The sequence below is a fragment of the Panthera pardus genome, unplaced genomic scaffold (genome assembly GCF_024362965.1).
Source record: "Panthera pardus isolate Hobbes unplaced genomic scaffold, ASM2436296v1 HiC_scaffold_12, whole genome shotgun sequence".
Classification (NCBI taxonomy): Eukaryota; Metazoa; Chordata; class Mammalia; order Carnivora; family Felidae; genus Panthera; species Panthera pardus.
In genome coordinates, this window is record NW_026526677.1 from 12,065,383 (window position 1) to 12,090,991 (window position 25,609).

At 39.4% G+C, this 25,609-nt stretch overlaps 1 protein-coding gene across 1 annotated transcript; it reads left to right on the forward strand.

Annotated features, from left to right (window-relative positions):
- The first annotated feature begins 6,248 nt into the window (after positions 1–6,248).
- Positions 6,249–15,369, forward strand: LOC109246473 (glycine N-phenylacetyltransferase-like). The gene is made up of 5 exons (XM_019414467.2): positions 6,249–6,367; positions 9,122–9,229; positions 12,089–12,215; positions 13,081–13,252; positions 14,870–15,369. Exons 1-5 carry the CDS (start codon positions 6,290–6,292, stop codon positions 15,270–15,272), a joined length of 888 nt encoding a protein of 295 aa, XP_019270012.1. The 5' UTR covers positions 6,249–6,289; the 3' UTR covers positions 15,273–15,369.
- The last annotated feature ends 10,240 nt before the right edge of the window (positions 15,370–25,609 follow it).

Below are 25,609 nucleotides of genomic sequence, written 5' to 3' on the forward strand. Positions count from 1 at the left end.
GATAAACAGTCAACCTAACCATTTATGAAGAGTAAACAGGGTAGGAGAAAATCCAATCTGGGGAAGAGAGAAATAGAAGAGGCAGGACCAATATAGCTCAGAGAATGTTTTATACTGAGTTCAGCCTATTCTTTGTAGGGGCTGTTAAGAAGGGGTTACATATTGACTCAGCCTACAGGAAGAAGAGAAGTTTAACCAACATTTGGCTTGTTTTGATTTATCAGTGGGGATTCAGAATTCAGCTAATCATTTACAGAGCAAATACTGGGAATTTGGAGGGTCAGCGTCTGGCTTTGTCATAGGTAAACAAGTGGGGCATCAATCCATGTTATTAAAGCAGATGGGAGGAAGGAAGATTCCTTGCAGTAAGCCATTCCAGGAACACAAAGTAGGTGGAAGGGTTTCTTCAGCTGTTGCTGTTTTCCAGTATAACAAGGACTTGGGTAAAACTCCGTTTTGTGAGTCCCTCAGAGATTTGTATTTATTGAAATACATTTTGATCTCAGTCTTTTGGCCTGCCTTGAGAATTACCTCTACACATCTTCTTGCTTTACATATTTGAAGGGTATTATGTGTGTGTGTTCAAGTTTTTATTATTTATTTATTTATTTATTTTTTTTAACATTTTTTATTTATTTTTGGGACAGAGAGAGACAGAGCATGAACGGGGGAGGGGCAGAGAGAGAGGGAGACACAGAATCGGAAACAGGCTCCAGGCTCCGAGCCATCAGCCCAGAGCCTGACGCGGGGCTCGAACTCACGGACCGCGAGATCGTGACCTGGCTGAAGTCGGACGCTTAACCGACTGCGCCACCCAGGCGCCCCTCAAGTTTTTATTTAAATTCCAGTTAGTTAAGGGGTGCCTGGGTGGCTCAGTCGGTTGAGCGTCTGACTTTGGCTCAAGTCATGATCTTGCAGTTGACGAGTTCGAGCCCTACCTTGGGCTCTGTGCTGACAGCTCACAGCCTGGACCCTGCTTCTGATTCTGTGTCTCCCTCTCTCTCTGCCTCTCCCCGCTCATGCTCTGTATCTCTTTGTCTCAAAAATAAAGATAAACATTAAAAACAATATTTTAATTCCAGTTAGTTAACATACACTGTAATATTAGTTTCAGTTGTACAATATAGGGATTCAACAGTTTCATACGACACCCAGGGCTCATAACAATAATGCATTCCTTAATCCCCAACACCTATTTCACCCATCATCCCCCACCCCCACACCTCCCTCCTGGTAACCATCAGTTTGTTCTCTACAGTTAAGAGTCTGTTTCTTGATTTTTATGGGCTCAAAAGGTCTTTTTAAGTCTTTCATCCACTTTGAATTTATTTTTGTGTGTAGTGTAAGAAAGTGGTCCAGTTTCATTCTTCTGCATGTTGCTGTCCAGTTTTCCCAACACACATTTGTTGAAGAGACTGTCTTTTTCCCACTGGATATTCTTTCCTGCTTTGTTGAAGATGAACTGACTATACAGTTGTGGATTTGTTTCTGTGTTTTCTATTCTGGTTATTGATCTATGTGTCTATTTTTATTTCAGGACCATACTGTCATCATCACTACAGCTTTGTAATATAACCTGAAGTCCAGAATTGTGATGCCTCCAGCTTTACGTTGCCTATTCAGGGTCTTTTGTAGTTCTGTACAAATTTTAGAATTGTTTGTTCTAGATCTGTGAAAAATGCTGGTGGTATTTTGGTAGAGATTGCATTAAGTATGTAGATTACCTTGGGTACTATAAACAGTTTAACAATATTTGTTCTTCCTATCCATGAGTCTGGAATGTTTTTCCATTTCTTTGTGTCATCTTCAATTTCTTTCATTAGTGTTTTATTGTTTTCAGAGTACAGGTCTTTCACCTCTTTGGTTATGTTTATTCCTAGATATCTTATTGTTTTTGGTGCAATTGTAAATGGGATTGATTCCTTAATTTCTCTTTCTACTGCTTAATTATTGGTGTACAGAAGTGCAACAGACTTCCATACATTGATTTTGTATCCTGCAACTTTACTAACTTCATGTATTAGTTCCAGCAGTTTTTTTGGTGGAATCTTTTGGATTTTCTACATAGAGTATCCTGTCATCTGCAAAGATGAACAAAGTTTTACTTCTTTCTTGCTGATTTGGATGCCTTTAATTTCTTTTTGTCATTTGATTTCTGTAGCTAGGACTTCCAGTACTATGTTAAATAACAATGGTGAGAGTGGACATCCCTGTCTTGTTCCTGACTGTAGAGTAATGCTCTCAGATTTTCCCCATTGATGATGACATTAGCTGTGGGTTTTCCATGTATGGCCTTTATTATGTTGAGGTAATGCTCCCTCTAAACCTACTTTATTGAGAGTTTTTATCATGAATGGATGCTGTACTTTGTCAAATGTTCTTTCTGCATCCATGGAGAGGATAATATGGTTCTTATCCTTTCTTTTATTAATGTGCTGTATCATGTTGATTGATTTGTGAATGTTGAACCATCCCTGCAGCCTAGGAATAAATCCCACTTGATCATGGTGAATGATTTTTTTAAAATGTGTTGTGGATTTGGTGTGCTAGTATTTTATTGAGAATTTCTGCTTCCATGTTTATCTGAGATATTGGCCTGTAGTTCTCTTATTTACTGCAGTCTTTATCTGGTTTTGGTATCATAGTAATGCCGGCCTCATAGAATGAATTTGGAAGTCTTTCTTCCTTTTCTTTTTTTTTTGGAATAGTTTGAGAAAAATAGATATTAACTCTTCTTTAAGGGGCGCCTGGGTGGCTCAGTCAGTTGAGTATCCGACTTCAGCTCAGGTAATGAGCCCATGGTTCGTGAGTTTGAGCCCCACATCAGGCTCTATGCTGACAGCTCAAAGCCTGGAGCCTGCTTCAAATTCTGTCTCCCTCTCTCTCTGCCCCTCCCTCACTCACATTCTGTCTTTCTTCCAAAATAAATAAACATTAACAGATATTTTTAAATAAATATTTGGTAGGGTCACCTGAGTGGCTCAGTCGGTTAAGCATCTTACTCTTGATTTTGGTTCATGTCTTGATGTCATGATTCTGAGATCAAACCCTCCATGGGGCTCCCCACTGGGTGTGGAGCCTGCTTGGGATTCTCTCCCTCTCTCTCTGCACCACTCATGCTAAATAAATAAATAAATAAATAAATAAATAAATAAATAAATATTTGGTAGAATTTACCTGTGAAGCCATCTGGCCCTGGACTTTTTGTGTTGGGAGTTTACAGATTGGATTGTTTACTGATTCAATTTCTTATTAGTTTGTTCAAGTTTTCTGTTTCCTTCTGTTTCAGTTTTGGTAATTTATATGTTTGTAGAAATTTATCAATTTCCTCCAGGTTGTCAAATTTGTTGGCATATCATTTTTCATAATATTCTCTTATGATTTTTTTTGTATTTCTGTGCTTTTGGTTGTTATTTCTTCTCTCCCATTTGTGGTTTTATATTATTTGGATCCTTTCTCTTCTCTTTTTGATAAGTCTGGCTAGAGGTCTATCAATTTTATTGATGTTTAAAAAGAACCTGCTCCACTTCATTTATATGTTCTATTTTTTTTTTTTTTAGTTTCTGTATCATTTATTTATGCTCTAATCTATATTATTTCCCTCCTTCTTCTGAATTAGGCTTCGTTTGTTCTTTTTCTAGCTCCCTAGGTGTAATGTCAGGTTGTTTATTTAACATTTTTGTTGCTTCCTGTGGTAAGCCTGTATATACTTTCCTCTTAGGACTGCTTTTGCTGCATCCCAATGGTGTTGGACCATCATGTTTCATTTATATTATTTCCATGTATTTTTAAATTTCTTCTTTGATTTCCCAATCCCATTCTTTGTTTAGTAGCATGTTGTTTAGTCTCTCTTCTTCCTCCTCCTCCTCTTCCTCCTCCTCTTCTCCTTCTTCTTTGACTCCTATAATACCAATGTTATTACATTTGATGGAGTTGTTGAATTCCCTAAGTCTACTCTCATGTTCCATAATTCTTCTTTCTGTTGTTCAGTTTCATTATTTTTTATTATTTCGTCTTCTATATCACAAATTCATTCCTCTGCTTCTTCCAGCCTGCTGTTCATTGCATTAAGCCTGCTTCCAATCTCATTTATTGCATTCTTCACCTCTAATTGATTCTTTTTAACTCTTTTACCTCTGAGGGAAGAGTCTCCCTGATGTCTTCTATTGCTTTCTCAAGCCCAGTGAGTATCTTTACAATTGTTGCCTTAAATTCTCCATCACCATATTACTTATATCTGCTTCACTGAGATCCCTGGCTGTAGCCATATCTTATTCTTTCATTTGGAATAAATTCCTCCATCTTGGCATTTTGTCTAAGTCTCTCTGAGTTCTTCTGTGTGTTAGAAAAACCAGCAATTTCTCCTGATTCTGAAAGTAATGGCCTTATGAAGAAGAGATCATGTAGTGCCCAGGGCCTGGAAATTCAGGGTATGACTCTGGTGTGTGCTGAGTGTGCTCTGCTGTCGTGTTGTGGCTGCTTTATTCTTATGACCAGTCATCTGCAGGTGCTCTCCTTGCCTGCAGTGAGTAGTGTTTGATCTCTCTGAAATGTGGTGAGTTTTAACTAGGTGTGCTCTGGTCCACTTATGAAATGAGACCCCACACCAACTCTACCAAAAATGAGACCCTGCAGGACTCTCTGGTTGGGAGACGTGGTGTGGGAGGGGGTTTGTGCTGGTCTTTTGTGGGAGAGAACTGTCACCCTGGGATGAGGCAAGCTTGACTGAGAAAGGCAGACCCGTGAGAGCATAGGAGGGAGGAGCTTGGTGTTAGGCAGGTTAGGCAGCTACTGTCTGTGCTGAGCTGCTTTCTGCAGGTAGGTCTGTGTTTATGCATGGGGGATGGAAATGGTGTCTACCAAGCCTGCTGATCTTTAAAACTCCAAGTTTTAAGTGCTGCTGGTTGCAAGAGTTCACAAAAATCAGCCCCTCTCATTTTGCAAGCCAATGGCTTTGGGGAAATGTTCTCCTTGTACATTCCCCTGTGTGTTCCTCCCCCTCTTGCCTTTGTCCATGACCAAGTCTCCCTCTCTTCTGCTGCACCCACTATTCATATTTCCCCCAAACCATGTCTCTGCACTTCCTACCTTCCTTGATGTGGCCTCTTCTCTCCCCTAGTTGTGGAGTTTGTTCTGCTAGTCTTCGGGTAGATTTCTGGGGTATTTAGGATGATTGAATACTTATTTAGTTGTGTTTGTGGGATGAAAGAAGCCTAGAGTCCTCCTACTCTGCCATCATCTTCTTCTCTCTGACCCCTGAAGGATATTGTTGAGAACTTACCCTATAAAACTGTTACCTATTATAGCAATGATTTCTAAATGTGGCTGCATAAGAAAATCATCTGGAGAAGTGCTGGAGGGAATGAAGAGAAATTGGAACTCATACACTGTTAAGGGAATATAAAATAGTTCAGCCACTTTGGAAAGACGTTGGAAGCATTTGATAAAGTTAAACACACGCTTACTATATGACCATGCAAGTGCACTTCCACATGTTTACTCAAGAGAAATAAAAGCATTTGTTCAAACACACTGGTCTAAGTAGCTTACCTGTACTGATTTATATAATTGTCACAACCACTTTATGGGACAGGCACTATGGTCACTGCCATTTTATAGATGAGAAAATGAAGACACGGACAAGTAACTTGCCTAACATCATACAGCTTCTAAATGGCAACCTCAGGTATGTCATGGATGGAAACTTAATCTCAAAGATGCTCATGCATGTTTAGATAATATATATGGTAATCTTAGTGCATCCTTAACTATTGGTATTCTGGGTGATATGAAAATTAAAATAAAGATATCATAAAGAGGGATGCCTGGGTGGCTCAGTTGGTTAAACGTCTGACTTTGGCTCAGGTCATGATCTCGTGGTTTGTGAGTTCGAGCCCTGCGTCGGGCTCTGTGCTGACAGCTCGGAGCCTGGAGCCTGCTTCAGATTCTGTGTCTCCTTCTGTCTCTGCCCTTCCCCCACTTGCACTGTCTCTGTCTACTAAAAATAAATAAATGTAAAAAAATTAAAAAAACTATATCATAAAGATTTTTTAAAGTTTAGGAAATATTGAAAAATAATTTCAGAAAGAGGGATCTGTGCTTTCTGTCAGTCTTATTCTTCCTAGGAGTCAATGAAGAATTCAGTGAATGGGACACTAATAAAACAGCAGGAATGAAGGCCTGGCCATTAGCTAGAACAGACTTTTGTGTCTGTTTTGTGTCTTTGTATGTCTGCTATCACTTCTCATTCCTTGATATTTCCTCATCCTCTCTTTAGGGTAAGGCCAAGATGTACCACTTACAAGGCCCCCAAGTGCTGCAGATGCTAAAGAAATCCTTGAGGAAGAGCCTCCCTGAGTCCTTAAAGGTGAGAGTAAAACACATGGGGAGAAAAAAAAAGGACTAGCAATGACCTATGAAAGAGGTAGGAGGGAGAATCAGTATTCTTTGAGCACTTACTCTGTGCCAGGCACTCACTCATCTTGCATCTCATTTAGTTTACATCACTTCACTGCAAGGCAAGTCTTTCATATCCATGTAACCAAAGAGAAAATGCAAGCTCAGCTGTAGGACTTGACCAAGGTCACGCCACTAGTGAGTGGCAATCTTGTGATTTAAATCCACTATGATCTTTGCTGTGTGATAAACCAAAAACATCCCTTTGTCCCATTCCATGTGCCATTACATAACATTGGAAGATTTCCCAGAATTGCACAATTGGCTGAACACATTAATGTTTGATTTATTCTTTCTAAATAATCAAGTGCCTGAAAAAGTTAACCAGTATGATTCTCCTTTGAAATTAAGAGGCCAAATTCTATTTTGTCAACCCCCAAATGATTACGTTTAATTTGGGATGAGACAGAAATTTCGTTTTAGAAATAGATCAGTGATCGTGTACATAAAGAGGTAGGGTCTTTTTTTAGGGGGGGCAATAACATGTTGCAAAAGGACTAGAATTACTGGGGATAAAGGTGCCATTGCACTATGATAAAGGTATCAATTCACCAAGAAGACATGAAAAATGCTGAAATGTATATACCTAACAACAGAGGCTCAAAGAACACGGGACAAAAACTGATAGAACTGAAAGAATAAATAGGTAAACCCATAGGTGTAATTAAAGATTTTGGCATTAGGGGCGCCTGGGTGGCTCAGTCGGTTGGGCATCCGACTTTGGTTCAGGTCATGATTTCGCGGTCTGTGAGTTCGAGCCCCGCGTTGGGTTCTGTGCTGACAGCTCAGAGCCTGGAGCCTGTTTCAGATTCTGTGTCTCCCTCTCTCTCTGACCTTCCCCCATTCATGCTCTGTCTCTCTCTGTTTCAAAAATGAATAAACATTAAAAAAAATTAAAAAACAAAAAACAAAACAAAAAAAAGATTTTGACATTAAAGATTCTATGAGTAATTTATAGAATAGGCAGAAAGTCTATAACCTATATACAAGATCTGGAAAGTACTATGAACCAATTTAATTGATATTTACAGAGTACATCCCTCAACAATAGAAGAATACACATTCTTTTCAAGTGCACATGGAACATGTACAAAGATAGATCATATTTTTAAGACCTTTGAAAGAATTGAAATAATACCATGTATGTCCTCTCATATTAAGTTTAATATGGTATTAAATATGCCAGGAGTAGGGAAGTACAGGGTGAGGTGTGGTCCTTTGTCATGGAACTTATCATTTCATTGGTCCTTGGTCTTTAGCATCTTTCCATACAATCTGCTGAAGCATCATGTTTCCAACTGCACTTAGCTCCCAAGGTCCACACTGGTATGCATTGCTGTATTTCCTTCCCTCACAACCACAGGGACCCTTCCAGTTTGGAGGATTTCTCTTTCTCAGACTCTACAATGTCCTTCTTGATAGCACTGGTGTTCGAATAAATGCTTGTGGAAAAGATTAAAAAACAGATTGCTGAATATGTGATATTCACAGACTTTGGTCAGCAAAACTCAGGTTCTTAGCACTGTTCTGTCTTTACTTATTTATTAGGTCAGAACTCAACCTTTCTGGAAAGCAATTTGGAGATATGTGTAAGAACAAAAAAGTCTTTAAACAGCAGTTGACCTTTGACCCAGAAATCGCCCTTCTAATATTTCTAATAATAGACATATTTGCAAAGATTTATACAAAAAATTCCTTGAAGAATAAACTGTTAAATTAAAAAATTCAAAAAAGCTGAAATGACCAGCAATAGGAGATAGGAAAATTGAATTGGAGTTCTTTCATATGATGGATATTATGCAGTCATTAAAAATGATTATGTAGATTTGTGTTTATTGATATGGAAATATACCCATAGTATAGTGTGTGTGTGTGTGGGGTACATGTTAAACTAATATATATTAGGTAATTTCATTGCTTAAAAATTGTATGTGTATGGGACTCCTGGGTGGCTCAGTCAGTTGAGCATCCAACTTTGGCTCAGGTCATGATCTTGCCGTCTGTGGGTTTGAGCCCCACAGCAGGCTCTGTGCTGACAGCTCGGAGCCTAGAGCCTGCTTCAAATTCTGTGTCTCTGTCTCTCTCTGCCCCTCTCCTGTTTGCACTCTCTCTTGCTCTCAAAAATTAACATTAAAAATTTTATGTGTATTTGTAAATAAATGAAATAAAATGGAAAGCTATAACACTAAGTTCTACAATGTGATAGTGGATGATTTTTTTTTTAATTTTAGGAGAGTGTGAGTTGGGGAGAGGGGCAGAGAGAGAGAGTGAGAGGGAGTGAGAGAGAGAGAGAGAGAGAGAGAGAGAAAATTAAGCTGAGCATGGAGCCTGCTGCTGGTATTGATCTCACAACCCTGGGATCATGATTAAGCCCAAATCAAGAGTCAGATGTTCAACTGACTTGAGCCAATCAGACACCCCTGATTTTTAATTAATCAATTTATTTACCTGGATATTTAACTATATTCATATAATATTCTTATGGTTTGACTCCCAACCCTATTTCTATTTGGAGTAATGAAGTGGAATCTGAAGGTGGTTTCAACCATATGCCTTATAAATTATCACCCTGATTTTGCAGAAATAATCCTTGTCCTGATCAAACAAGGCACTTCATCAGCCCTTCTTAATAAGCTGACCCTCTGAGTTTTTTGGGTTGCTACAGGTTTATACAACTGTCTTCCACATGAACCAGGGAAACCCGTTCAAGTTAAAGGCCGTGGTGGACAAATGGCCTGATTTTACAACAGTGGTTATCCGCCCTCAGGAGCAGGTAAGGTGCCAGATGTGGAATGAATATGCTTTTGTGTTCATATTTGCTATGTGCCTACCATGCACCTGGCAATGCGGTAGACACAGGGGATATAGAAATGAATTGCATAATGGTGAAAAAGTCCTTGTTCTCAAGAAACTCACGGCTTGGAGGAAAAGACAGATAAGCAAATAAATTACAACATGGGGTGAAAATTGTACAAAAACATACAACATACAAGATACACACAGCAGCACTATCCAAGAGATGATTAAACCACCGAAGTCAGGGTGTACAAGGAGAGGATCAGAGCAACTTCCTAGTAGACATTTCACCCAAACTGGATTTTGAAGATCAATAGGTGTTTGACAGGCTGACAAGACTAGAGGGGCATTCTAAGCAGAAAAATGACACCTAAAAATATGTAAAGGTAAATATGAAGAGTTTTAAGGAAATGTAAACAACAAATTGCAATGCCTATATTTGGGAATACATTTTCAGTGCCAACTTATCACTCACACTAAGTGGTTAATACATTTCAAATACAAATCTGTTATAAGCATATTGGAAAATATAAAGTAAAAATTTATGCATGCAAAATATGCAACCATATAATGTCATTTTAACATAAATTTTTTCAAATAAAATTTAAATGTATAGTGCTGTTTAAAAATACTGAACTAAACAGAATACAAAAATGAAGACATTTACATTAATTATTGAAATAATAAATGAAATTATTAGTGCATTTCTGTGCAACACCTTCTACCTTTTTCTTTTTTTAAAAATTTTTTTTTCAACGTTTTTTATTTATTTTTGGGACAGAGAGAGAGAGACAGAGCATGAACGGGGGAGGGGCAGAGAGAGAGGGAGACACAGAATCGGAAACAGGCTCCAGGCTCCGAGCCATCAGCCCAGAGCCTGACGCGGGGCTCGAACTCACGGACCGCGAGATCGTGACCTGGCTAAAGTCGGACGCTTAACCGACTGCGCCACCCAGGCGCCCCTCTACCTTTTTCTACCCCCTTGTTGGGTGCTTGTTTTCTGATCCCTTCCTTCATCTTCAAATAACCTAATCTTTCATTTGTTAAATTTCAGAGGATCTCTTTGAACAAATTTTGTGTTCAAATTTCATTTTTTGAGGAATGTAAATTATTTTTTTAAATAATAGTGCATGTGGTTTACATTTTAAAGACATCATGTGTCCAATAAGAGGTTAACATCCAAAATATATGAAGAACTTCTACAACTCAACACTAAAAAAACAAATAACCCAATTAAAAAATTAGCAGAGGATCTGAATAGACATTTATTCAAAGACATATAGATGGCCAATCGACACATGGAAAGATGCTCAATATTACTAATCATCAGGGAAATGCAAATTAGAACTACAATGAGATGTCACTTTATACTTGTCAGAATGGTTAAAATACAAAGCACAAGAAGCAAGTGTTGGAGAGGATGTGGAGCAAAAGGAACCTTCATACACTGTTGGTGGGAATGTATATTAGTGCAGTCTCTATGGAAAACAGTATGGAGGTTCTTCAAAAAATTAAAAATAAAATTAGCATATGATCCAATAATTCTACTATTGGGTATTTACCCAAAGAAAATGAAAACATAAATTTGAAAAGATATATGCATCCCTATGTTTATTGTGGGATTATTTACAATAACCAAGATATGGAACAACTCAAGTGTCCATCGATAGATGAATGGATAAAGATGTGGTGTATATATGTAATGGAATATTATTCAGCCATCAAAAAGAATGAAATCTTGTCATTTACAACAACATGGATGGGCTTAGAGGGTATAATGATAAATGAAATGAGTCAGAGAAAGACAAATACCATATGATTTCACTCATATGTGTTAATTAAGAAACAAAACAAATGAACAAACAAAGAAAAAAGGGACAAACAAAAAGCAGACTCTTAAATACAGAGGACAACAAATGGTATCCAGAGGGAGGTGGGGGAGAGGATAGGTGAAAGAGGTGAAGGGGATTAAGAGTACACTTATCATGATGAGCACTGGGAAATGTATAGAATTGTTGAATCAATATATTGCATACCTGAAACTAATGTAATGTTGTATATTAATTATACTTTGAATTTTAAAAATTTTAATGAAAAAATAAAGACACCATGTGTCTTTATTTTGTGTAGCTATATCATATATAAGTGAAAATTGTAATACAAGGTTACTTGTGTCAATTTCAACATTGTTACATTTATAATCCAATTTTTCTGAGATTCTTTTATTTATTCATTTTTTTGAGACTCCTTTAAATAGAGTAAGATTTACTCTTGCAACAGAATCTTGGCTTTGACAATAATACTTTCTTTCTCCTGAGGATTACAGAATTATAGAAGAATGCTTTCTAAACAGTGCACATTTGATTGATTTGAAATTATAAAGCAACATATAAATATCTAGTTCAGTATATTTTTCTTAATCATAGGTTGAGTAATTGATTAAATCCTTGACTTGTTGACATGATATAAATGATTCAGGAATAATGACTATATCAAGAAAAACATCACTATTTATAAGCTTATAATTTTTTTTACACTTATTTATTTTTGAGAGACAGAGAGACAGAGCACAAGTCGGGGAAGGGCAGAGAGAAAAGGAGACACAGAGTCCGAAGCAGGCTCCAGGCTCTGAGTTGTCGGCACAGAGCCTGAGGTGGGGCTTGAACTCACGAACCATGAGATCATGACCTGAGCCAAAGTCGGATGCTTAACTGACTGAGCCACTCAGGCACCCCCATAAGTTTATAAAATAGCACAGTATAATGAACTAAAGCCAAGTGTTCCAATCACTGGGTATAGATCAATTTGATTTATTCCACATTACCTAACCAAACAGGAAATGACAGATGATTTTGATCACTACACCAACACCTACCAAATCTATTATAAGAATCCCACAAACTGCCAAGAATTCCTTGGTGCATCAGATGTCATCAACTGGAAGCAACATTTGCAGATCCAAAGTAAGTAAGGGATCTAGGAGGTATGCTGGCTTCTGTGACTGTTCATGTTTACATCTGCAGGGTCACTTTTCATCCTGAGCACATTCCTTTACAGCCTTTACTTTCTCTTCCAAACCCCAGACACTCAGCTTGATGTTTATTCCTTGCGTCAGCTGCTACCACCTCTTTAGTGGAGTAGAATTCAAACACTGCAAACTGTGGAGTTGATACAAGGAACTGTGAGCAATGGAATTTATTGTTAGCTGAGCATTCATAATATATTTTGCTGACATATTCAGGATCCCTTACCATGATTAGGTGTGAGAGTAGAACTCCCCATCTGGCCATCCATTACTAGAAGAAGAATGACAGTTCCTTGTGCCACAGAGGACCTCCAGATTACAAGGATAACTACCATGGTAATGAGTGTGCCTTACAGAGTCAGATTCTCTAGAATGGCATTCTTGCTCTGCCTGTTACTTGCTTTGTAATTTGAGCAACTGATGTAACTTATCTGTTACTCAGTTTCCTTACATGTAGAAAGTGAGGATAGTATAACAGAAATTCCCAAAACATAGGGTCAATGGAAGAATTAAATGTGGTATTAGACCAATACCTTGGCATGAAGTATGTGCACACTCAAGGTTGGCTACTGCTTTTAAATACCATTGTTCCATTGATTTCACAATGATAAAGTCAGGATCTCTAATACTATCTGTCTTACATAAGAGGAAGTTGCTCAAGGAGTGACTTGGCTATGGTCACATGGTTAATGGCAACACCAGAAGCAACACTGTCCGACTTTAAACTCCGCATACTTCCACCAGGAAGCTTCTTCAGTGTCTACAGGAGAAATTACTTCTCACCTTACCTTACCCCTTTCTAGGTTCACAGTCCAGCCTGAACGAGGTGATACAAAATCTTGCAGCTGCTAAATTGGTCAAGGTCAAGCAAGATCAAGCCATTATGTATATGATGTCTGAGACAGCAAGTAAACTGATCCCTTCCCTGCTGGAGGCAAAGAACTTACCTCCTAAATCTGGCAGACCCAAGGCCATGTGAGTTTGAAAAAAGATGCTCTGCATTACTCTCATATTTCTGTATGGAAGTGGCCTCCCAACTTCTCTCCCTATGTTCACTCTTGCCTCCCTACAATCCATTTCCAGGGTGATCCTTTTGGTATGTGACAAGGACTGTGTCAATTCATCCGCTTAAAAGCCATCAGTGTTTCTCGGTTCACATACCCATTATGGACCTTCAGGGTCCTGTAAGACCTGTAATCCACCACCTCTTGGATTTCACCTTGTTTCTCTTGCTCACTCCCACCAGTAGCTCTGGCCTTCTTTCTGAGACTTGTTCGCATACACTCACCCATGCCTTTGGACCATTGCATTTGTTCTTTGCTTAAAATGTCCTTTCCTCTCATCTTTACATATCTGCTTCTTTCTTGACATTCACTCTCTGAAAAGTCATTTCCTTAGAGAGTTCTCTGCAGAACAACCTAAAACTACCCTTTCCCATAATACTTCATCACAAAACCCAAGTTTTATTTTCCTCGGCACACTTACCATTATCCAAAATCAGCTTCTTTGTATTTTATTGACCTGTTTGCTATTTGATCCTCCCCTGCAACATTTCAAACTCCACTATTTATGTTGTCCACTATTTATGGAGGGACACTATTTATGTTGTTCACCAATAAGTTTTCAGTAGCCAGAACAGAACAGAAAACACTGCTTCGTAAATATACATTCAATGAATTTACTTCTCAGAGCAAAAGTTTTCTAATATGGAGAACTTAAACATATTATATATTTCCCTCCACTGATGCCTGAATAGAATTAAAACTGATATAGGGATTTGATCTGCAGATGTCCAATCCTGTGGCCCTGTGTGTGTTAATATGCCTGGAAAAGCTGTATTCATACTGTATTGCACCTAACACCTGAAAGACACCTCTAAATCTACAATCTCATTTGATTCTCTTGTCTATCCCATGAGATAAACAAGGTAGAAGACATTATCCCCATTTTCCTGACAGAAGATAGGTTCAGTTAATGAAATAGCTTGTTCAGGTACTGTGGATGGTTAAGGGCATAACCGGAGCTCACTGGTAGATCTCATTCCACCTTGTGGGATCTTTCCAGGACACCTCCCAAAGCCCTTTCACCCCACTGCAGCAGCCTTCAGACTTCAGTGTTCTGTAACATGCGGCTTGCCTTCACTTCACACCATTGCCTCTCTCTGGACTTCAGCTTTCCCACAGTGGCTAAGGATTCTGTGACACCAACATTCCAAGATCCCAAGATTCTAAGCTCTGGCTTTGCAGCTTGCTAGCCTATGCTTTGGGGGCACTTGTTTATTTTCTGTTTACCTGTTCTTATGTGTAGAACAGGGATGTTATCAATTCTCTCATCTTAAGTGGAGAATCACAACAGTGACTAATGCTTAGTGACACAGCATTAATTAATGTTTAATTTTTGTGTAATTCTTATTTTTTGTGTGGCACAGGTCCTAGGTACTTATCATGCAACAGCTCTTATATTATTTGACAGAGGTGCTATTAATCCCCTACTTATGTTAATGTCTCATTTTATAAAAAAGATTATTATTTCAGGCAATCTGGTTGCAGAATCTATACCTTTATCTGTGTTCTTTTCCCTTGTTCTCAATAGTAACCAAGAGATGTTTAAACTCTCCTCCCTGGATGTTACCCACACTGCCTTGGTGGATAAATTCTGGCGTTTTGGTGGGAATGAGAGGAGCCAGAGATTCATCAAGCGCTGTATCCAGACCTTCCCCACCTTCTGCCTTCTGGGGCCTGAGGGGACCCCTGTATCCTGGAGCCTGATGGATCAGACAGGAGAGATACGGATGGGGGGTACTGTACCTGAGTACCGGGCCCAGGGTCTCTCCACCTATGTCATGGATGTTCACATCCGCACTATGGACAAACTTGACTACCCTACATATTACCATACACTCATAACCAACAAAATCATACAGAAAATCAGTCACCGTCTGCATCATATCATCATGCCCTGTGACTGGAACCAGTGGCACTGTGAGCCTCTGTGACGCAGTCCTGAACACAAGACAGTGTTGGATGGGCTGATGTGGCAGGAGGAGTGTATGGGTGGATGGAGAGAAATAATAAATTGTAATTAGCTTTAAAGTAGTGTGTGTTGTCTAGGCTCTGGGAAACAGTGTGAATGGTCAACAGAACCACCACAATCCTTGCTCTCAAACCACTCATGGACTCCCCTTTGGGTCCAGCAGACCTGCCATGCAGCAGGTCTGCCATGGCCAGACCCTCCTATAGTGGACCCTGCTTTTGTTTAGTTTCCTGCACTTCTGGGTACCAGTGACACTCTTTATTCATTTGCATGCTGCCCTAATGCTTCTCCTATCTTACAAGTGGATAATTGCTAATGAGCGTATCTTGCCCCTTTTGCCAAGATGTGGTATTACCTTAAGTGTAGTCTAATTTTCCTCTCTCTTTTTTGCTTTACCCTCCCTCTCTCTGTCCCCCACCCCCAGCCAGCTTCACTGAGGTATAATTGACAAATAAAATTGTAATCTATTTAAAGTATGAAACATGGTGATACACACACACACACACACACACACACACGTTGTGGAAGGATTTCCACAACTATGGGAAATAAGCTTAGGAATTCCCTGAGCTTGCACCGATGGGTTAATAAGGCATAAAGAATTAGAAAGCCATAGGATGAACACACCCAGTTTGGGTAAACAAGATTAGGTAAATGGGGTAAAGACCCCCAGTATAGGACAAATGGGGCAAAGGCCCCCAGTATAGGACAAAGATATAGGAACAGGAAACCTCTGGATGAAAACATCAAAGATTAGGTAAATAAGATTAGGTAAACAGGGCAAAGGCCCCAGTATAGGACAAAGGTTTGGGACAATATCAGAAAGCTGCTTTCAAGGGAAGGAAGGACCAAATTAAGTAAACAGGTAAATGGGGCTATAGACCACAGCAGGCAAAGTTGCCTAGAGTGGAGCTAAGTAGCAAAAGAAAGATGCCTTGTTGACCCTGAGGTGGCATGCTCTGTCTTTCTTGTCCCCTAGGCCAGTTTAGGTAAACACAGGTGGGGCTTCATGTCTGCTGTAAACAACCATCCGCCCAGCACCAGGATTTTGTTTTATATTGACCCAAACTCCTAACACTGCATATCTTCAAAACCCCCTCTCCCCCACGCCCATAAGTTAATTCACAGTTTCATTGTCTCTTTGTGCACATCCATCACGCTTGTAAGCCTTCTGATCTTAATTAAAATGTAGCAAGGACCCTTATTCAGGGCTCTTGTCTCCTCCTGGACATTAGCCTCTCTTGCGTTTTCATTTCCTGCATCCTGCTCTCTTGCTGAACGAGAGAGAACTCCAGACCCAGAGTCTACAACACACAACCAAGTTGATTAATACTTCCATTACTTTATATATTTACCGTGTGACCGTGTGTGTGTGTGTGTGTGTGTGTGTGTGTGTGTGTGTGTGTGTGAGAGAGAGAGAGCGAGAGAGAGAGAGAGAACACATAATATCTAATCTTTTAGCAAATTTCAATGACACATTAAAGAATTTTCAACAAAAGTCACCATCCTATACATTACACCCTTAAAACAATTCATCTTAAAATTGAAAATTTGAACCCTTTTATGAGCCTCTCCATATTTCCTCCACATCCCAGCCCCTGGCAACCATCATTCTACTGTTTATATGAGTTTCTAAAAGTTTCAAAAATCCTGTTTTTGTTTTTGTTTTTAGATTCCACACATAAGTAATACCATGCAGTATTTGTCTTTATCTGTCTCATTTCACTAGCATAATGTCCTTCAGAATCATCCATGTTGTCACAAATGGCAGGATATCCTTCTTATTTTATAGCTTAACAATATTCTTCTGTGTGTGTGTGTGTGTGTGTGTGTGTGTGTGTGTGTATCACATCTTCCTTATTCATTCATCTAAATGGACACTTAGCTTGTTTGCATGACTTTACTATTGTGAACAATGCTGCAGTGAACACGGGAATGTAGAAATCTCTCCTAGATAGTGATTTCATTTCCTTTCTATATATACCCAGAAGTAGGATTTCTGAATAATATGAAGGTCTATTTTTAATTTTTTGAAGAACCTCCCCTCTGTTTTCCATAGAGGCTGTAACACTTCACATTCCCACCAACAGTGCACAAGGGTTCCATTTTCTGCAAATCCTTGCCAGTCTCTGTTATTTCTGGATAACAGAAACCTGACAGGTGTGAGGTAGTATCTCGCTGTGGTTTTGATTTGCCTATCCTGATGATTAGTGAGGAGCATCTTTTCACGTACGTGTTGGCCATCTGTGTATCTTCTTTGGAAAAATGTCTTTTCCAGTCCTCTGCTCATTTTTTCGTTGGGTTATATGGGGTTTTGTTTTGTTTTGCCCTTGAGTTGTATAAGTTCATTATTTATTTTGGATATTAACTTCTTACTAGATATATAGTTTGCAAATATTTTCTCCCATTTCATACCATGCCTTTTATTTTGTTTATGGTTTCTTTTGCTGTGCAAAAACTTTTTAGCTTGATATAATCCCACTTATTCATATTTGTTTTTATTGTGTTTTTGGTGTCAAATCCAAAAAACTGCTGCCAATACCAATGTGAAGGAGTTTTTTTCCCTATGTCTTCTAGTTTTATGGTTTCAGATCTTATGTGTAGGTCTTTAATTCATTTTGAGTTGACTTTTTGTATATAGTGTAAAATAGTGGTCCAATTTCTTTCTTTCTTTCTTTCTTTCTTTCTTTCTTTCTTTCTTTCTTTCTTTCTTTCTTTCTGCATGTGGATATCCAGTTTTCTCAACATTGTATATTGAAGAGACTGTCCTTTCTTGACAATTTTGTTAACAATTACCTGACCATACCTACATGAGTTTATTTCTGGGCTCTCTATTCTGTTCCCCTAATCTATGTGTCTGTTTTTATGCTAATACTATACTGCTTTGTTTTTATAGTTTTGTAACATAGTTAGAAGTCAGAAAGTGCAATGTCTCCTGCTTTGTTCTTCTTTCTCAACATCTTTTTTGGCTATTTGGCTTTTGTGGTTCCATACACATTTTAGGATTGTTTTTTTTCTATTTCTATTGGAATTTTGATAAAGATTGTGTTGACAAAGATTGCTTTTGGTAGAATGGAGGACATCTGTATAATAACAATTTTTCCGGTCCATGAACACAGAATCATTTTCCATTTATTTGCATCTTCTTAAATTTATTTTATTAATCTTTTAATAGTTTTCAGTGTACAAATCTTTGGCCTTTTTAATTAAAACTCTTCTAAGCATTTAATTCTTTTTTTTTTTTTTTTTTTTGCTATTGTAAATGGGATTTATTTTTTAGAGTTTATTTATTTTTGATAGAGAGAGGGAGAATGCAAGCCAGGGAGGGCAGAGAGAGAGGGAAATACAGAATCCGAAGCAGGCTCCAGGCTCTGAGCTGTCAGCACAGAGCCCGACATGGAGCTCGAGCTCAGGAACTGTGAGATCATGACCTGAGCCAAAGTCGGACACTAAACTGACTGAGCCACCTAGGAGCCCCTGTAAATGGAATTTTCTTAATTTCTCTTTCTTATAATTCATTGTTAATGTATGGAAATGCAACTCAGTCTTGTATACTGACTTGGTATCCTGCCACTCTACTGATTTCTTGGTTCTAACAGTTTTTTGGTAGAATCTTTAATGTTTTCTATACATAAAATAATGTCACCAGTATAGACAATTTTACTTATTCCTTTCTAACCTGTGCCTTTTGTCTCCTTTCCCTGATATGTTGAAGATAAGTGGCAAGAGTAGGCATCCCTGTCTTTTTTCTAGTCTTAAAGGAAAAGTTTTGAGTTCTTCACCATTGAGTATGATGTTAGCTGTGGGCTAATATCCAGGGATAAAATCCCATTGCTCATGTTTTATCATCCTTCTAATGTGTTGTTGCATGTGGCTTGCTATTTTGTTGAGTTTTGCATCTTTGCTCATCAGAGATATTGGTCTTTAGCTTTCTTTTCTTGGATTCTTGTCTAGCTTTGGTATCAGGGTAATTCTGGCCACATAAAATGGGTTTGGAAGTATTCCCTCCTCTTCAATTTTTTGGAAGGGTTTGAGAAAGATTTGCATTAATTCTTTAAATGTTTGGTAGAATTCACCAGTGAAGTCTTCTGGTCCTGAGCTTTTATTTATTGGGAGTTCTTGATTATTCAACTTCTTTACTAGTAATTGGTTTGATCAGATCTTATACTTCTTTATAATTTAGTTTTGATAGGTTGTATGTTTCTAGGAATTTATCAGTCTCTTTTAGGTTATCCAATTTGTTGGTGGATGATTGTTCATAGTGGTTTCTTATTATCTTTTTCATTTTGTGTCATCATTTGTAATGTCTCCTCTTTCTTGTCTGGCCTTATTTATTTAAGTGTTCTCTCTTTTGCCTTAGTTGGTCTAGCTAAAAGTAAATGAATTTTGTTTATCTTCCAAAAAAACTTCTTAGCTTCATTTATCTTTCTGTTAGTTTTCTAGTCTCTATTTTACTTATTTATGCTCTGATCATTTTCTTCTTTCTACTAAACTTGTACTTATTTCTTCTTTTTCCATTTTTTTGAGGTGTGAGATTAGATTGTATATTTGAAATCTTTCTTTTTTCTTAACTTAACCATTTGTCATCATAAACTTTTCTCTTTGAAATACTTTTGCTGTATCACATAAGTTTCGGTATATGGTATTTCCTTTTACATTTGTCTGAAAAAAAATTTTTAATTTCTTTAAACAATTTTTCGACTCATTTTTCTTCAGGAACATATTGTTTAATTTTCACATATTTGTGTATTTTCCAGTTTTCATCTTTGTTATTGATATCTAGTTGTATGGCATTGTGGTCAGAAAAGTTGCTTGGTATGATTCCAATTGTTTTAAATTTGTTAAGACTTGTCTTGTGGCCTAACACATAACCTGTCCTGAAGAATGTTCCATGTGCACTTAAGAAAAATGTGTACTCATCTGCTGTATGATGGAATGTGTGTATGTATCTGTTAGGTCCGTTTGGTCTACTATGTAGCCCCAATCCAATGTTTCCTTACTGATTGTCTGCCTGGATGATCTATCCATTGTTGAAAGTGGAGTCCTGAAATTCCCTTCTATTACTGTATTGTTTTCTATCTCTCCCTTCAGATCTGTCAATATCTGCTTTGTATATTTAAGTGCTCCATCATTTGGTACATAGACATTTACAATTGTTTTATTATTTGAATACACTGACCCTTTTATCATTATGAATGACCTTTTTTCTTTCTTACTACAGTTTTTTTTTTACTTAAAGTCTATTTTGCCTGATTAAGTATAGCTACTCCTACTTTCTTTTGGTTTACATTTGTATGGAATATCTTTCAACTTGAAGAAATTCCTTTTAACATTTCTCGTAAGGCTGCTCTAGTGATGACGAACTCTTCAGCTTTCATCTGTCTGGTAAGACCTATCTCCCTTCAATTCTGAAGGAAACTTTCATGGGTAAAGAATTCTTGGTTGTCAGATGTTTTTTCTTTTGGCACTTTGAATGTATCATTCCACTCCCTTCAAGTATGCAAGCTTTCTGCTGAAAAAAAATCTGCTTATAGTCTTATGAGGGTTTCTTTGTATGTAAAAAAATTTCCTTTTTTTAAACCTTTTTAAAAGTGTTTATTGATTTTTTGAGTGGGGGGAGAGGGAGAGGGATCAAGAGAGGGGCAGAGAGAGAGAGGGAGGGAGACAGAGAATCCAAAGCAGGCTCTGTGCTGTCAGCTTGAATTCACGAACTGTGAGATCGTGACCGGAGCTGAAGTTGGACACTTAACCAATTGAGCTACAGGGGTGCCCCCAAAATCACTTTTCTTTTGTTGCTTTTAAGATTCTTTGTCTTTAGTTTTTATCAATTAAATTATAATGTGCCTTGGTGTGGGCCTCTTTGGATTAATATTTTTGGTCCCTTTTGGGTTTCTTGGATTTCAGTGTCTGTCTCTTTCCCCAGCTTTGGGAAGATTTTAGCCATTATTTTTTTGAACACATTTCTGCACCATTCTCTCTCTTTTTCCTTCTGGGACATCTATAATGGGTATATTGGTCCACTGTATTGTGTTCCATAAGTTTCTGAAGCTATTTTCACTCTTTTATTTTTGCTCCTCTGATTAGATGATTTTCATTGACCTGTCTTTGAGTTTGCTGATCCTCTTCCTCATCTGATCTAGTCTGCTGTTGAACCCCTCTATTGAATTTTCCAGTTTATTGTGTTCTTCAGCTCAATGATTTATTTGCTACTTTTAAAATATTTTCTGTCTCGGGGCACCTGGGTGGCTTAGTCGGTTAAGCGTCCGACTTCAGCTCAGGTCACGATCTCGCGGTCCGTGAGTTCGAGCCCCGCGTCGGGCTCTGGGCTGATGGCTCAGAGCCTGGAGCCTGCTTCTGATTCTGTGCCTCCCTCTCTCTCTGCCCCTCCCCCGTTCATGCTCTGTCTCTCTCTGTCTCAAAAATAAATTTAAAAAAAGTTAAAAAAAATTAAAAAAAAATATCTTCTGTCTCAAGGTGCCTGGGTGGCTCAGTAAGTTAAGCATTTAGCTCTTGGTTTTGGCTCAGGTCATGATCCCAGAGTTGTGGGATTGAGCCCCATGTCAGGCTCTGTGCTGACAGCATGGAGCCTGCCTGGGATTCTCTCTCTCTTTCTGCCCCTACCCCACTCTCACTCTCTGTCTCAAAATAAATAAACATTAAAAAAATAACAATATCTTCTCTTTGTTGAAATGTTCACTTTGTTCATGCATTGCTCTCCTGACCTTAGTAAGCATCTTTATGACTGTTATTTGGAACTCTCCTTCAGAGAGTTACTTATCCCTGTTTCATTAAGATTGGTTTTTGGAGATTTAGCTTGTTTGTGTGTGTGTGTGAGAGAGAGTTTGCTTATTTGTTTAGAACATATTCTTCTGTTTATTTTCCTTGACTCTCTGTATTGGTTTTTATAGATTAGATAAAACAGCCACCTATCCCAGTCTTAACAGACTGGTCTTGTGTAGGAAATAAACTTTGTCAATAAGCTTGACCTGAGTGTTTATTTTCCTCAAGCCTCCGTGTTTCTGTAAACCACTGCCTTTGCTCTTAGTGATTCCCAGGAGACTAGGGTGTCCAAGACCTGTTGATATCCCAACAGCATGGGAATTGCACACATGCCTGTTTAGGCTCCCAGAGAACTATTATTAGCCAGCTCCTTCAGTTTCCAATGCAAGCTAATTTGAAGCCCAATCTCCAGACAGCACTTGGGCAAGTCAAAATATTAGATATGATGCAATCAGGAATAAACTGGGAGATGGCTGTTTTTGTCTATGTATTCTGTGCTTAGACAGAGAGGATAGCCTCTGGGAATGCATTTGTACCCATTTAGAGCCACCTCTCTTTTTTTAATGGTTTATTTTAGAGACAGAAAGAGCATTGGGGGGCAGGCAGAGAGAGAGAGAAACAGAGAGAGACAGAATCTGAAGCAGGCTCCAGCTCTGAGCGGTCAGCCCAGAGTCTGATACAGGCTCAGACTTGGAAACCACAAGATCATGACCTGAGTTGAAGTCAGACACTTGACTAACTGAGCCACCCAGGCGCCCCAAGCCACCTCTTTTTTTTTTTAATTTCAAGTTTTTACTTAAATTCTAGTTAAGTAACATAAATGGTAACATTGGTTTCAGGTGTAAAATTTAGTGATTCATCACTTACATGTAACAGCCAGTGCTCATCACAAGTGTCCTCCTTAATACACATCACCCATTTGGCCCTTCCCTCACCCACTTCCCTCCATCAACCCTCAGTTTGTTCTCTATAGTTAAGCCTCTTATGGTTAGCTTCCCTCTCTCTTTTTTCCCCTTCCCCTGTGTTCATCTGTTTTGTTTCTTAAATTCCACCTATGAGTGAAATCATATGGTATTTGTCTTTCTCTGACTTATTTCACTTATCACAATACACTCTACCTTCATCCATGTTATTGCAAATGTAGAGCCACCTCTATTTTGTGTGTTCCCGGAAGGATTCATGAATATTGAGCCTTGCCAGCTCCCAGAGTTAGGTGATTTAGAAGCCAGTCCCTCCCTGGCAGCCTTAGAAGACGAGGTGTTAGATTTGTAGACAAACTCTTTTTTTAGGGAGAAGCTGGACACTTGGCTTTATTAGTGGGGTTAACTGAGGAGAGAAGGCAGAGGATGTCTTCACTAGCTCTTTTTGGTTTCTGGGAAGATCCCAGTGAGCTCCCACATATGGGTTGATTAGAAGCCAGAACCTCAGGTAGCAGCTGGGAAAGTATGCAGTCAAAGCCTTCCAGGGAGACTGGGTGATGGGCATTTTGCCTGTTCCTTCTGTGCTGAGCCTGGAAGAGATAGCTAAAAGAAATGCCCATGCACCCATTTTAAAACTGCTTCTTTGTTTGATGCGGCCCTGTAAGATTCATGGATGCCAAGCCACAATGGCTCTCAGAGCGAGGTGATTCGCGGATCTATCCCTTGGGTGGCAGCTTTAAAAATGGGGCACTTGGGGCGCCTGGGTGGCTCAGTCGGTTAAGCGTCCGACTTCAGCTCAGGTCACGATCTCACGGTCCGTGAGTTCGAGCCCCGCGTCAGGCTCTGGGCTGATGGCTCAGAGCCTGGAGCCTGCTTCCGATTCTGTGTCTCCCTCTCTCTCTGCCCCTCCCCCATTCATGCTCTGTCTCTCTCTGTCCCCAAAATAAATAAACGTTTAAAAAAATTTTAAAAAAATGGGGCACTAGATGTGTGGTCCAAATCTTTTGCTTCTCAGGAAGAAACTGAGAGTTAGGGATTCCCTCCTGATTGTAAGGGGCTGTGCTGAGGGTAGAGTTTATTGCAAGTGTATCTCAGCCCTTCCTACCCATTTCAGTGTGGCTCTTTTTTAATTCACTTAATGTGTAGAGATTACTCAGCCAGTTTCTGGATTTCTCAGAGGTAATTGCCCCCTCTGAATGTGTCCTTAGGAACAGAGAAAGTCAAGAGCTTCCCATCCCATCATCTTGGTAACATCACTTGTGACCCCCATGTAATTTAGGGACCAAAGTGAATTGATTGTTTGACCAGTAGACCTTTGGTCTTTGTTTCACGATCATGTTAAGAGAGGAGTTAAGATGGCAGAGAAGTAGGGGAACCCTGTTCTTTCCTCATCCCTCAAACACAGCTATATTGAGGTCAGTTCACTTGGAATACCCAGGAAATCAATCTGAGGGCTGGCAGAAGGATCTCCACATTTGGAAGGAGACAACATGGCAGGTGAAAGGAGGGAGGGAAAAACAGCAGTGCTGCAGAAGGGAGGGAACGCTTTCCCTGGAGACACAAAAGGGAGAGGAAGAGAGAGGGGTTGCAAGTATGGTGGGAGGTTTGCACAAGAGGAAAGCCTCACCAGACCAAGGACTGGGGAGCCAGAGGTACTGAGTGTTGCAGGTATTTTGCAAACTTGTGGAGCTCAAAATCTGAGGTTTTGGAAGTGTGCAACTTTGGAGTGAAGCTGTGGCACGCACTTCTGGGGAGAAGAAGGGCACTGGCCCCAGAGTGCATAGCATGGCGTAGGGATCTCTTGGGTCGCAGTGGGAAAGAACATTCCCCTTCCTGGAGTACATTTGAAGAGGGTGTATTGCTTCCCCAAGGACAAAACACCCTGCAAGCTCCACCAAAAGCCTTTCATAGGCAGGGACAGAAGCACACACAGAGGGCAGGTTACCTGGTTACTGCTTATCACGGTGTTAGGCCACAGATTGTGTAGAGTGCCCAAGAGTGGGGCTGCTTTTCTAGGACAAAGAACATCAGACACAGTGGAAAGGCTGTCCTCCAGAGGAGGTGGGAGGGTCCACGCTATGCTGGGTCCTTTAAGATTTCAAGTTTGGAATCCCACCTGGGGGCCAAAGACAAAAAGGCAAGAGAGCTGTGGTGCAGGGCACACTGACTGCCCTCACTATTTTGTGAGGGCTTCCAGAACAGTGGGGGGTGTGAGATCCTCTGAGGTTGAGAAAGTGGAGGGGCACCATTTCCCCCATCCATGCCAACACCATGGGACTTCAGAAAGCAACACAGTAGCCCCCAGTGGAGGCAGGACCTGTGTACACCAAACCCCACCTCTCTGTGCCTGGCAACTGCCTATTTATGGGGGCAGGACTGACTCTGAGTCAACACAGTGGGCGTCTCCTCTAGAAGACCAAAATAAGCATCACCCTGCAAACACCAAGTCGATTATGGTAGAGTGCTTCAAAGTGTCACCTACAATTCTGGTAAAAATAGGACCAGGTTTACTTTTTTTTTTTTTCCCCTTCTTTTTCTCCCTTTGAAATCAGGCTAATAGTCTGTTGTTTGTGTTTTCATTTCCTTCTCCCTCCCTCTC